The sequence below is a fragment of the Lonchura striata genome, chromosome 7, assembly GCF_050655825.1.
Source record: "Lonchura striata isolate lonStrDom1 chromosome 7, ASM5065582v1, whole genome shotgun sequence".
In the NCBI taxonomy this organism is placed as follows: domain Eukaryota; kingdom Metazoa; phylum Chordata; class Aves; order Passeriformes; family Estrildidae; genus Lonchura; species Lonchura striata.
This window is the reverse complement of record NC_140709.1, coordinates 33101023-33115095: the sequence shown is the minus strand read 5'-3', so window position 1 is coordinate 33115095 and position 14073 is coordinate 33101023. Positions and strand designations below refer to the sequence as shown.

At 38.7% G+C, this 14073-nt stretch overlaps 1 protein-coding gene across 26 annotated transcripts in view; it reads right to left on the bottom strand.

Annotated features, from left to right (window-relative positions):
- PCNT (pericentrin) overlaps positions 1-14073 on the bottom strand; it is a 70144-nt gene that overhangs the window by 53470 nt on the left and 2601 nt on the right. For 15 of the 26 annotated variants that reach the window (XR_014956793.1, XM_085585362.1, XM_021532568.3 and 12 more), the window contains exons 2-10: positions 11293-11490; positions 9724-9774; positions 8740-8919; positions 7847-7990; positions 5131-5295; positions 2375-4840; positions 2197-2289; positions 1810-1986; positions 582-837 (exon numbers count right to left, since the gene is read on the bottom strand). Coding sequence is in view for 25 of the 26 variants with exons in the window: in XM_085585362.1 (XP_085441488.1) it covers positions 582-837; positions 1810-1986; positions 2197-2289; positions 2375-4840; positions 5131-5295; positions 7847-7990; positions 8740-8919; positions 9724-9774; positions 11293-11490 (3730 nt within the window). In the remaining variant the exon portion in view is untranslated. Of the gene's footprint in view, positions 1-581; positions 838-1809; positions 1987-2196; positions 2290-2374; positions 4841-5130; positions 5296-7846; positions 7991-8739; positions 8920-9723; positions 9775-10160; positions 10272-11292; positions 11491-14073 lie in introns of those variants that run through there. The other 11 variants (XM_085585366.1, XM_085585368.1, XM_085585380.1 and 8 more) reach the window with 7 other exon arrangements.

Genomic DNA, 14073 nt, shown 5'->3' with positions numbered 1-14073 from the left:
TTCACCTTTTTCCAGAAATCCCTCAAGCTCTGCCATACAGGTCAAAAGTGGTCTGACCTGGAAAGGGGGAAATTTCCCAAACAATGCCAAGAGCATCATTAGCAGGCCTTCAGTACTATGAGATGCAACTGCCTTCTTGCTTATACCAAAATACAGTCTTATAGGAAGTGCAGCTCAAAGGACACCCAGCTAGAGGTTCTCACTGAGCCTTTCAACTCCTAACACAGAGGGTAAGCCAGGAAGCATTCACATATCTTCTCAAAAAAATAAGAGAGTGCTGACTTGGGGCAAGAAAAACCCTGACAAAACATAAAGCTCTACTCTTTGCACGGATCAAATTCTTTATGAGAACTTGGTCTAAAGCCTCCTGAAAGAAAGTTGTTCCGTTTAGCACTAATTGACAGATGAAGAACAATTAAACTTAAGTCTTCACAGCTTCATTTTCATATATAAAACGTGCACTCTTGCACATGGCAGTCCTGCCCATATTACAGGTAAAACCAGCTGCTATTCACAGGCCAGCTCTACACTAAGACAGGAATCTATGCAAGAAGAAAATACTTATTCCCCAGTTTTAATACCTAGCTCTTGCTGATACTTGGACTTAAGGTCTTCTTTTTCCTTCAGACACTGTTCTTTGATCTTCTCCCACTCCAGCTGGTGGCGGCTTTGCAGAATGGCTACCTCCTGAGCACGTTTGTCATTGAGCATCTCCCGCAGCTCCATGAGGGCAGTCTCCTTCTCCTTCCTCAAGTTGGACTGTGTAAGCTCCAGCTGAGAGGTGTGCATATTGTTTAAGGTCAGGCGTAAAGCTTCCAGTTCAAGGCTGTGCAGTGTCTGTAGTGGAGTAAAAAAGGGTTTCTCCCTCCCCTCTAATGAAATGGGCTCATTTTTTCATTACTAGTTTCAGTTTTGACAGTTAAACCCATCTAGTTTTGCCCTTCTGTACTTGCAGAATGTTTCTTTGTGGCAAGAATCCTTAAAATAAGCTGCTATAATGATATTTGCATGTTTTCAGTACAATGTAAAAGGCTTTCCTTACCTGCCTCTTAATTTCCTACAAAATATCCTGTATCTGTCCACTTCCTCACATCAAAGTAGAACACAAGTTCACTCCAGCTCATCACTGTCTATTGAAAGAATTCCTTATGTTTGCTGTTGGTTATAATTTGTTAACAAAGTAAAGTTCTAAGTGATATTGGAGAAGTAGAAATAAAATTCACCACTTCTCAATTCTTAAGTAAACTAACCAGTGTACCAACAGGTTATAATTAGACCTAACACTAGACATACTCTTTCCCTTTCCACTCGCATTTAGTGGAAGTGTTCAAAAACCCAGGAAATGTATAGATGTAAAAGTCATGTTTTCACACTTCAGCTTAGCAAGAAAGTATTTGTAATTATTAATAGTGGGATAATTAAAAAGTGGGAGGGGCTTATATACTTTATAAAATTTACTTTAAACTTGCCAAGACAAAAAATTAGAGCTGTATTTTCTCTCTTAAAATCATCTATTTAAACATCCAGTTCTCTTCAGAATGAATGTTAAAATATAATTAATGTTAAAATATATATAAAATAAATAAAATATAATATAATATAAAGTGGGGATTCTGGAGAACTCCTCTAAAATATATCTACTACCACCCACCAGGAGACATTCCTTTTCATTTGGCTGCAGCACCGTGTGAAAGAGCATGTGTGATATCCAGAAAAATTAAGGTGAAGGCTCCTTGATTTCTGTGTATGCTAGAAATCATCAAGTCAGCTAAGAACTATATTAATCACTGTGAGATTCCCTGTTTTTACCTGGGATTGGAGCTGAGCTTGCTCATGCTCTGCTCTGTGTGTGGCTGCCATTTGCTGCTGGAGTTCATCCAAAAGGTGCCTCTGTTCCTCCTTTAGCTCAGCACGGAGCTTCTCCATTTCCTCTGAGTGTTTAGCAGCCAGCTCAGAGATTTCCCGATCGTGCTCCCGTTCATGAACCTGCAGAGAATACTCAGATGAAAAGCTTTCTTCAAAATATGCTTGTTTAGCCCTAATTACAGAACAAGAATTTTCACTCCTCCTGACCCCAAATCAAAAACTTCACGGACAAAAAACAATAAAAAGAATTTCACATCTCTAAAATGTTTGCACTGCTCACATGACAATGCAAAATTATTTTTCCAAAATAAACCAAATTACAGCATGTACCTTTTTTATTACAGCAATCTCTTCCTTTCTTTTTTCTTCCAACTTCTGTTGTTCTTCCACTTTGTCTTTTATTTCAGCATTTAACGCTTTAATCTGAAAACAGGCATACAAATATTTGCAATGGCTACCTTAAGCATTCCAAAATCCCATGACTCCTGCAGTTATCAGGGTTTCCTACCTCTCTCTCGTGTGCCAAACTCACTTCAGTTAATTCAGCAAGGTGCTGAGTCTCCATCTTATCCATTTCTTCTCTGTAATGCTTCTCCATCTTGGACTGAGCCTCCTGGGCAGCCTGACAGGACTCCTGCAAGCGAGCCTCAAGCTCCAAATGAGCCTTTTTCAACTGGGCAATTTCTTCAGTCAACTGGCCTTTTTCCTCACTGTATTCAGTAGTCTTTTCCTTTATTTCAGCAGTAAGTTTATTAATTTCTTGGTTGCTGATGTTTAACTTGTCTTCATAGCTCAGTCTTTCACACTCCTGTATTTCTTTGATGTTTTTCATTTCAGCATTAAGCTCATGGATGTTTTTCTCAAGGTTCTCAAGGATGCTAGCATTCTCTGCTAGTGTTTTTTCTGCTTTCAATAGATCCTCCTCCACATTGGATAGTCTCTCTCTTAAAGCTGATTTTTCCTTCAATAAAAGTACTAAATTTTGTTCTTTATTATTGATTTCAGCTTTGAGCAACTCCAGTTCTTTTAGCAATGTCTCTTCAGATATGGTTTTCTGACTCAACAGTTCTGCTATTCTCTGGTTTTTAGCCTTCTGAGCATTAAGCTGGCTTTCCATCCCATCCCTTTGACTTTGCAAAGCTGCCAGCTGGCGGCCAAAAAGAGCCTGCACTTCACTTGTCACAGAATCAGAAGCTGTTTTCTGCTCCTGAGCATCTCTCCCTAACTGCTCCTGAGTCGGCAGCTGCATCATCAACATTTCTCTTTGCCCCTGGAGGTCTTTCATCATTTCTAGCCAGATAGAGTAGAATGACACTTGTGTTAGAGCCGGCTGGCCTCCATCCTCACCCTGCTGCTTTACTAGAAGCATGTGTTTATTTTCAAGTTCTTTCTCCTTCTCCATTTCCTGAAGAAGTTCTTTTTCACAATGGATCCGTGCTTCATGTTCTTCCTCCAGTTTTGCATGCATATGGGAGAGTTCAGACATGGCTTTTTCCCAATTTCCAACAGCTTCTTGGGTGTCCTGATAAGGCATTATCAAGGCTGACTCCTGATGGAGCATCTCAGCTGGCTTCAAATGTCTCTCTGCCAAACACATCATTTCATCACCCTCTATGTCACTGTGCTCTCCAATTTTGTTTTGCTGCAGGGAGCCATCTGGCACATATGAAACAAAGGCCTCTGCTCTCACCTCTGCCCCTTCAAAAATGTCTTGAGCCAAGCCACTAAGACACGTCCCCTCCTCAAGGCTAGAGTTTAACGGAGAAGATACAAAATTTCTGCTGGGTTCTAGAAGCACACTGTTATCTAAGCCATACATACTGCATCTGCCCTCTTCAATGGCATGGCCCTCCGAAGAGCTGGACCCATAGGAGTCTTCTGGAGTTTCTGTGGAAACGAGGTATTTAGCCAATATACCTTCATCACCACTGAAAAGCCCCAACTCTGACAAAGGTCCTTCAGACAGGTTCTCCCCTTCACCACTTCCATTATCCTTCATGATCTCTAAATTCTTTGTTTCTTCTAACTGATCCCTTGAGGAGTCATACTGGAACTCCAGTTCTGGCTGAAGCACTGGCTCATTTCTACCTTCCAACAGGTTTGCTCTGTCCCACATCTCCTCAAGATCCACTCCCTGCAACTGAGACATCCCTGATAAAATCTGATTTTCCCTCAATTCTAGTAACTTTTTATTGGAGACAATCTCTCCATCATGCTTTTGCCTTACATCTATAGGTTTTTTAGCCTCATAAAGTTGCTTTTCATTTAATTCCTGGATGTAGGAATTCAGCTTCTGAATCTCTTCATTCAAGGACTGTTTTTCTTTTTTATATCGCTGGGCTTCCTTCACTTCCTCTTCTGCATAAGAAAGTTGATACTTAAGGCCATCAATTACATCCTTGTATTTAGTTTCCATTTCAGATTTTTCCCTGTTAAACCTTTCTTGTTGGTTTTCAAGTTTCTTCCTCAAATTTTCTTTACTAATTTCAGATTCTCGAAGCCTTACATTTAAGTCAATTATTATGCCATTCAAATTCTGAATGTGTTCTTCAGAATTCAAAGCACAGAGTTCTTTCTTTAACTGTTCAAGTTCATTTTTATATTTTAAAATAATTTCTTCTTCATAGACTTGCTTGGCTTCTGCAATCTCTCTTCTGTGGCACTTCTCCAGCTCATTCCTCAAGTTATTCAACTGTCTGCAAATATCCTTCTCATGACTGATTTTCAGTTCTTCAATATGTTGCTGCTCTTTCACTTTGGATAAAGCAATTTCTTTTTTTAATTCTGTTATTTCTGAGTCCCGGAGAGAAAGTGTGTGCTGTAGTATAGACAAGCCAAATCTTTCTGATGTCAGTAGATCTTGAAGACTTTTAATAAATTGTTCTTTTTCATCTATGTTTTTGTGTAGCTTTTGCATTGAATCTTTCATATCCTCTTCCATTTGGGCAAGCAGATTTTCTTTATCTTTGGTATTCTTAAAAATAAAACATTACATATAAAATATGCCATTATTTCATTTCCTTAAACCTCATGGTTTTAATTTGCATTCAGAAATAACAACATTTAAGGTTTCTATTTATGGCACTACTAGTTACACTCTTAAAGGAAACCAGACATTAAGTTGTTTCATTAATGTATTTTAGTCATCACAATCCCTATATATTTATTTCTCTATTATAAGATTTCTTTAAGAATATGTCACTACAGCAAATTTGAGTTACCATCAAAGTTGAACTAATTTAACAAAAAAAGGTATGTTTTTACCTTTTGAGAAGACTCCAGCTGCACTTCCAGGTCATGTGCTTTCTCACGCAGTATCTCCAAGTGTGCATTTTGCTCTCTGAGACGATCCTGAAACAAGGACATTTGCTGATGGGCTTCTAAACCTCCGTTTTTCCTGAGACTTTTACTCCTCAGTAGCTCAGTAACCTGAACACATAAAAGGCACTCACAGTCAAGAGAAAGTTTATATCCAAACAAGTCATACACAAAACTCACTGTAAGCAAATGTATTTACAGATTTATCCTAAATCTTTCATTCTCAAGGAATAAAAATCATCCTTAAAAAGTAGACAGCACTTGCTATGTTTTAGGTACTATTACATAATGAAAAGATGCAAATGTTAGATAACTCATCCCTATGGTGAATTTTCTAATATTATGATCCTATAAATCTAGCATAATAAATCACACTGAATTCCTCCAATACAAAGCAGAACTTCCAATGGACTGGACATGCCATTAAGAGGACAATGAACAAAACCAGTCTTCCCTGCAAAGGATTTACAGCTCATTACTAAAGGTTGGTTTCTTCTTCTCCACATCCCTTCAAATGAAACATTTCTCCCATCAGGGCAATATAAAATATGTTTTATTTAATATATATTTCTCAGTATATTGTTAAAACCAAGGAAGAATATGGAAGACAGTATTAATGCTTTCCTCTGTTATCAAAGTCGACATCTTTCCTCCATCTTAGAATTTCTGACCCCCACGTACAAAGCAACAACCCCCCTGTAGAGGTGCTAAAACCCCCTGTACAATACTAAAAAAATTCCCCTCTACTTTGTAACTACTTTTACTATACTGTCTAACCCTTTGTGACTGCTTGTTCCACCTTTAAAGTTGGTAATTCATTCCATGGCTCAAACTCAAAATCACAGCTGTTTCCAGCTGCCTGCCAGGGTCTGAAATGCTTCTGACCAAGGCCTGGAACCTCTAAAAATGTCTGAGGGACATTTCGAGCTCCCACATCTTTCCACAATGTGCATCATCTCACTAGACATATTTAGAATATGCCTGAAATGCTGTTGAGGCTTGATCCTTGTCTTTCAATGGCTTATGGTGCAAATCCCAAACAGCTGTTGAGTAGCCTTCACTTTTACCACATTTTGCTGTTGCAACCAAAACTATAGGTAGAAAGCAGTATTTTTTGTTATTTTCCAAAATTTTGTTTAGCAGACATTTTTCAGGGCATAAGCAACTTTAAGATAATTCCTGGACTAAAAAGTCTCAGTTTTATTTTTTAAAATTTTTTAACCCCTTTCCCATCCAGACTTTTACAATATGCAATCCCATATCCTGCAAACCTGAAACAGTTACTATACATTAACATTTCTCTTTGGCATATACTACAAGGCTCCAAGGACAACAAATAAATAGGTTCAGAAAGAATAGCCACTAGAACACTGAGCATCACCAAGAAAGAAAAGAGCACTTATTAAAATACATTTTAAAGCAGAGAAAGGCTGCAGTTTATCTCATTATCCAGGGATTAGATCCACGGTCAACCTGTTGCACTGAACCAGGTTCCTATGTGTAACTTTAAAATTTCTTTCTTTGAGCCAAGTCACATTACGTCAGCACACCAAGTTTCTGTCTAACAGCTGAGATGTTCCAGCTGCCCAAGCAGAAACTCACAGATTTCTCCGACAAAGAACAAATGATGACATACAAACCCAAACTATATAGCAACAGTTGTGTACATGCCACAAAACACTTGTGGCAGGACATTCCCCCACCACAGAAGTGCTGATCTGTTCTGCCTATCAGCTGGTGCAATAGCTCAGGGTATCCTTCCCCTCACAAGAATTTGCTAATTGGTGAAATATCTCAGGCCAGACATCTGTCTGGTAGTGAGGTATTTCTGGCATCATGGAGGTGGCATTCCCAGCTGACAATAAACATCTTGCCTTGGGAGAGAGATTGAAGGAAGATAAGCTTGAATTTCTAACTGACAGACACTTAACTCCACAAACTATAAAAGCTACACCAAATTTTTACATGGCAGAAGTCTTCTGCATGTTCTGTGGAAACAAGTGGGGCCCTTCCCCGAAGCTGAGATGTCACTTTGTGGTTATTCTCTTGGGGGTTGAGTGAAAGCAATCTCTGTACCTCATCATCAGTTTGGTGATAAGTTACATTAACTCCTAATCTATACTATTTTTTTGCTAGCTATAACATAGGTATCTTTATGTTGTGCACTGTTTTATGTAATCTACTAGTAGTTGTTTTAACCTGTTTAAGGGCATTTGTCTGTTCATCTTCTGCCTATTCAGTAAATAACTCATTTTATGATAGACTTGATCTGCAGTTCTTAAGAACTCACAGGCCAAAGCAATTTAGGTGTGCCTTACCTAAAAAATCTGAACCTAAGGCATGCCTTGTCTAATGCTTGCACTCAACCCATAACACTGCTAACAATATCGTGCAAAATTCCTTATCAAGGGCTTAAGTGATGAACAAAGAAGTGCAATGACCTTCAAAACATTATGCAAGCAAGTGGAAAATCTGAAGATATTTCCAGGACTTCCCCATAGCAAGCAGGAAAAAACCCTGCCCTGCCCTGAAATAATTTTCACTGCTGTGCTGCAAACTGAACTATGAGAAGCTACATGATCAGCTCAATGTTTTTACATTCACAGTCTAAAGTTCTTCTTGCAGTCTCTGTCAGGACATGCAAACTGGAGGAGAGGCACACCTGATGTAACTGGAGCTGTAAATCATGGATCTGATGAGCCACACGTGAAGCCTCCTCCTGTAGCTCATCCCGGTCTTTCTTGGCCTGTTGAAGGCAGGTTGTTAACTTCCTGATGATTTCATTCTGCTCCTGAACTGTTGTTTCCTACAGGGGTCAGAAGGAGTGCACTTTTAACATTAAGTTATTCTTAACATATTTGGAACCAAGAAGCTTTTCTTGATGCAGAGCCATTATAGTCTGTAGTTACATTTCAGTTTTAACCGACTTGCATCAAAGAAGTCTGTGTCCAAACACGATGGCAGGCATGATGGAAGAGGAGACTTAAACTGATCACAGAGATGACACACCTAATCAAAAGTGATTTTAAAAACAAATGATGGGATGCCAGCAATGAAATTGGTATTTTTACTTCCAAATTTGTAGCTTTTATTGATGTAAAAAGGAATCAAGTTTTCAGATAGGATATAATGACTATTTAGTACACCCCAAATAGTTTCCTATCTGCCAGCAATTCCCTTCAGTCATGTGAGAGGAAGCTAATGAGATGGGATACATTAATCCTATTCTATGTTAATCACATTTATCTTTTAATTTATTTTTCACCAACAGGAAATGCGTATTTCCCCAATCCAAGAATGAGAAAAAGAACATATAAAGGGGAAATTAACTAGTCTTAGAAAGCACCTGGTAATAATTTACCTTTACATAGAACTGCTAGAGAAAGGGAATGCAAAATATTATTTTTTTTCATATTCTGGGAGAGTTGCACTACATGTTAGCCAGGTGAAGTACTTCTCACTAAAAACCAATAGGTTTTTCAGTGTTGTGGCCTAAATATTTTTAGGATTAAAGTAAGGTACTATTATCCCATTACTCAATTCTGTCAAACATACCTGAAGCTGCATGGAATCGTTGTGCTGGGTGAGTTGGTCCTGCAGCTCATCCATCTGTACAGTGAGTCTTTCCACTGCTTCTTGTTTCTCCAGCAGCCTGCTCTCCAGCTCAGCTATCCTTGCCTGACACATCTGAGCATCAGCCTCGCTGTATTCTGCAGCAGAATTCATCCTATCTTTCTTCATAAAGGAAACAAATGCATTTATTCACTAAAAATACCATTTCTGGTTTGTGATTAGTCTGAAAACAAATTCACCTTTAAGGTTAAGTCCTGGGCAAATTCTAATTTAAAAGTAACTCAACGCTGGGACTTTGTATCTAATAGAAACATTACATACATAAAATCCTTAAGGCTTAAAAATTTCAAATTAAAAATTATCATAGATAATACATTTTCACGATAGTTTAAGGCACAAAAGTCAAGTAAAAGTTTTGTGATTCTATAGAACCAAATGGTGGCAACATGCCATTTTGGCATGTATTGGGATTTAAATACCTCAAGTTGTGAGGAAGGAAGCAGAATACTACTAATTTAAACAAAGGCTTTACATCCATCTGACAGGAGAACAGTCCACCCAAATAAGAAACAACAATGTTAAAGCTCTCCAATTAAAATGAAATTTCTGTGGTTTCTTAGGAGCAACATTGTTACAATCATCATAGAGGATACAGTATCTTGTATTTTATTTTTAATACTTTTTGGTTGTATTGTATGAAATAATGAAAGCTGAACCCAAGTATCAATTGGAAGCATTAAAAACATTCAAGTTTCTCTGGGCATAATATGATTTTACAAAACCCAATTTTCTTAGCAACCAATTTTCACAGCCAGTACGTGTACAGAAAATTGCCTGGTTTATACCATAAAACACTGACATCACATCAGTTTCATCATATTTGATAATCATTTTAGCAACAAGTTATCAGTCTTCTTCAAGGCCTACCCAGCATCTTTTACTAAAGATACACCTTTTCACACTTACTTCAGTTGCATGATCATCCAGTGGCTCCCAGCTAAACAAATCAGTGCTGCCCTGGTAAATAAACAAATAAAACAAACACTAAATCATAGCTATTTTAAATAAAAATAAGGAAAAACAATTATTTTGGAAGCATCTTAAGCATGAACCAGAAAGGTCTGTGTTGTGAGAAACTGATTTTATGATAAATCCAGCTGGTGTTTCATGGTGAAATGAACTAAACAAACAAACGTATTATAATGTCCACTTAAATGTAGGGCTAAGCCTCAACACTGATTCAATGCTTGATCCTCTGCTGTTGTAGCTTGCAAACAATCTTTATTCTACTACTAAAAATTAGTAAACTGACAGGAGATTATTTAACACACGTGCTAAAACCATTCAAGTAATCACAAAAGCAACACCTTTTTCTGACACACAGATTTAACATAGCTCAATACCTTGAAAGGGGTTTTTCTCTCACTAAATTCAAGACCAAGATCATTATGGCATTATTTGGAAAAGGCAGTCCACAGCTATCTCTGCATTTTGAGTCTGCTTGAAGTGGTTCCCAATGATTACCGTCTCCCTGGAGGCACCCTCTCCAGGTAACCTAGAATTCCAGTTGCTTTCCAAAGGAGTATTTTGAAAAAAGCTGCTTAGCAGCACTAAGTGATTTTTGTTTGTTTTTGTTTTTTTTTTTTAAATTTAAGCTCACAGAAATGACACTGCAAGGACACTGCTGTGGCTGAGTGACAGAATACTATATTTTTCCTCAGTGTGTAGCTTCATAAAAGCCTTTGCAATGCTAACACTTTGTTGAAGATATCCTGAAAGCATAAGGGATACCCTCACAACAGAAAGCAGGATAACACACACAAATTTTATCCTCCATCATTGCAGGTTTGCAAACACATTAGTTTGATGCTACTTTGGTATGTTGTGAAAACACGCCAACATCTGGTGAGATGCTTTTGGTGCAGAAGGCACCAACTCCCCAGAATTCTTTCCACAAGAACATGATTCCTTTAGAAAGCCATCAGTACATACACACCAAATCCATCAGACACAATCAGAGTCGCACCTCAAACAAATCAGTGGAAATAACATCTATGCTGGCTTTACAATGGCTACGAGAGCTCGCTGGAATAAATTATAGTTTTTCAAAAAACATTTAAGCATATTTGAGCCAGCCAAGTGATACAAAACCAAGTGAATGGTGTGCATTACAAGGTCCTGACAGTTTTTAATCTGTTGATCTCCCAATCCAGATTTGCTATTTCATGAATTCACAGCCACATAACCATAGGTCTGCCCAAAGAGAAGACCATGGCAGTGAAAGGTGAAAAGCTTTAATTTAGGAGGCTAACAGCTCCCGGGCAATAACAGCTGCCCAGGCCATACTGTGGAGATGTCTTAGTAAATGAGATGGCTTTGTTAGAGAATGAACTATTACAAGTGAAAATAACACCAGTTCACTTACCTCCCAGGGACAGCTAGTGGCCAGTGAGCTAACACTCACCTGAGTCAAACTACCACCTGCAACACTTGTTACCTGCAGAGGGAGTGAAGGCAAGAAATACTAAAATTTACCTGTGCCTCCGTTGCTGCCTCTGGCAGGTTGGTGTCTTCAGCCTGACCCTCTAGGCCCTTGCCAGCATCTCTGGCTGCTACTGGGTGCTCTTCCTTCGGAAGGTCATGCGTGTGGACAGCCGAGCCCTTCCTCTTCGCCGCCTTTTTCTGCGACTGCGCGACGTCGCCCTTTGCTTTTCGCTGTCTGAAGTAAGCAAACTGTTCAGGAAAGATTGCAAGAGGTACAGGGAGAGGTAAGCAAGGAAAAAGTAGCAGGACCACAAGATTAACACAGTCATGGGTGACAGAGCTCCTGTCTTGATAAAATATATACATCTGCAGAAAAACTGCTTTATCTGCCTACTTGCCACACATTCACAACATACTGGATAACTGTGCCATTAAGCAACAAATCTCACACCAGCACTAAAGGCTCATTTCCACACAAGAATCAAAGTTTTACTCAGTGAAACTTTGTGTGTCAGTAATAATAATAATAATCCAGATTTACAGCAAGACGAATTACTAAAGGAACGAGTTGTCAATATAGTAGAAGCATTAGGAAAAAATAATAATTGAGCAGTCTTTCTGCAAGACCAGCAAAAACAAGAACTCCCTTGTCATGGTACCAGAACCAGCACACTCCTACAAATACATCTAAACAGGTCTTAGCCAGCGTAAGCTTTGAAATGAGGATTCACTTCCGTTAATTTTAATGCTCCTTCCTTGCCACCCCCTTAAGAGAACACAGCAAAACTTCTTTGCCAGAAAGCAGCCTCCAGTACATAAATAGAAAATCAATTAAGCCAGGTCATTTTAATTTCTTCTGTTGAAGAATCAGATGCTCTACTTTATCAGGCTATCACAGCTCTACAAAGCCCCAGGGACTTGTAAAGAATGTCACTGACAATTTATTACCCAACTCTCCCTAACACCGTAAACAGCTTAAAAAGGATTATTGTTATTTTCAACTCTAGTATTGCATTAAGGCAGCATTTCCAAGTAACATCTCCCCCACAGCAGAAATCCAGGTATCCTTCTCATAAGGAAAAAGACGTCTTAAAGGTTAAGATCATGGATTATCAAGTGCATGTTGTATCCTTGGGATGAGACAAAACAGATAGTTAACTGATGACTGGATGTAAACATCACTGCCAAGTTCTACCTGCAATACATATGAAAATCCACTGCTTAACAGCTTTGTTTTCCTGTCAAACAGCCACCGTGCAGAAAAATCTTGTTCTATTCATCTCATTCAGTTTGTGAAAAGGATCTAGTTCTGTCCCCTCTCCTTACAGGAACTTCTACCTGACAGCTTAGCTATTCAACAGGTGCAGACTCACACATCTGCTACAGCCAGCAACCTGTTTAAAAGGTACATTGCAGAAAGACATCAATTTCTTATGAGCTGATAAAATTCTTATGTACAAAAATCTTATTTCTAAGATTGTCTTCTGTAATTTCTACAGTTAGTAATACTGAAATGCAGATTAAGTGAAGGTTACCAGACTTGTGCCTTTCATAATAAGCAGGATGAACAGACCATAAAGCTGCAATGGGATACAAATACTGTCCTCTGAAACCAGGTGTCAACTCCAGCACTTACTGATGGCAGTGTGTGTCAAAAATAGCTACAGCACTAATTAACCTGGTAACATGGGGAAACGAGGCAGGAGGAAACCTGCAGAAAAATGGAGAGTAGAGAAAACTGCTGAAGCAGGGAAGAAGGGAAAACATAAGTTAAACAAGCAGAAAAGATGAAAGGCAGAGAGAGTAAGCATTACAGAGAGCACTTACTGATTCATGAAGGGAGACCAAGTATCTTGTATGAAAATATCAAGACGTGGCATGACTGAACATCTAAACACTAAACATTTTTAAATGTACAGGTCAAGGGAAACAAAACTTGCTTTGTTCCATTCACAAGCACTAAGCACAAAAAATCATAATACATTACATGCAAAAATGTCTAGCTACACCAAAATATAACAAAATACTGGACTTAGAGTGGCTGGATTCAAACATGCTCCAGATTTATGGAAAAAGTTCTATTTAGAGCAATATCCAGTTTCCAAAGCCTTTATCAGCTACATAAAGTGTTGTTGTAAGAGAATCTCAAATTCACAGACAGCCTCCAACCTGAAGTAGTGAGTGTGAATGTGAAGAAAGTAACACACAAGTGCCTCTGTCTCATCACAGTGAGATCCCGTCATGCCCGTTTTGAGTGATTCAACACTCCTTTTGCTTTCTAGAAGCAATGCAAATGTGAAAGCTTCACTTTTAGCCAAGATGCAGCATTGCCACAGGAGCCCTGAGAGCACTGTCCTGCACAGCATCCCAAGCAGCTGTTGAAACACAAGGACACCTTTCTATAGGTACCAATGCACTGCAACTTCAATTCACCAGGACCAGCTGGTTAAAAGCTGATGTATTACTTCACATGCTTCAGAAATTAGCATCAAAACCAACACCCAGAGAAAACAGAACAGAGCAGAAAACCACATCAGCACCAAACAGAAAAGAGGTTGTTCAAATAAACATTAGTCCAGCTCTTGGATACAGCAAACATAAGCAACAAGTGCTCTTAGACAAAACCAATAAATACATTCTAGACCTTCCTCAAAATGATGAGAAAACTTCCTGGAAAACCTGCACTCATTTTTAAGGTCCTAACTATAAAATGGAAGCAGAGCAAAACTTGCCACACCTGAAGTGTGGCACAGAGAGCTTTGTAACTAGAGGCACAGGTGGTCAACATGCAGACTAATTAATGTGAGGTAGAAACAAACGAGGAGAAAAAAG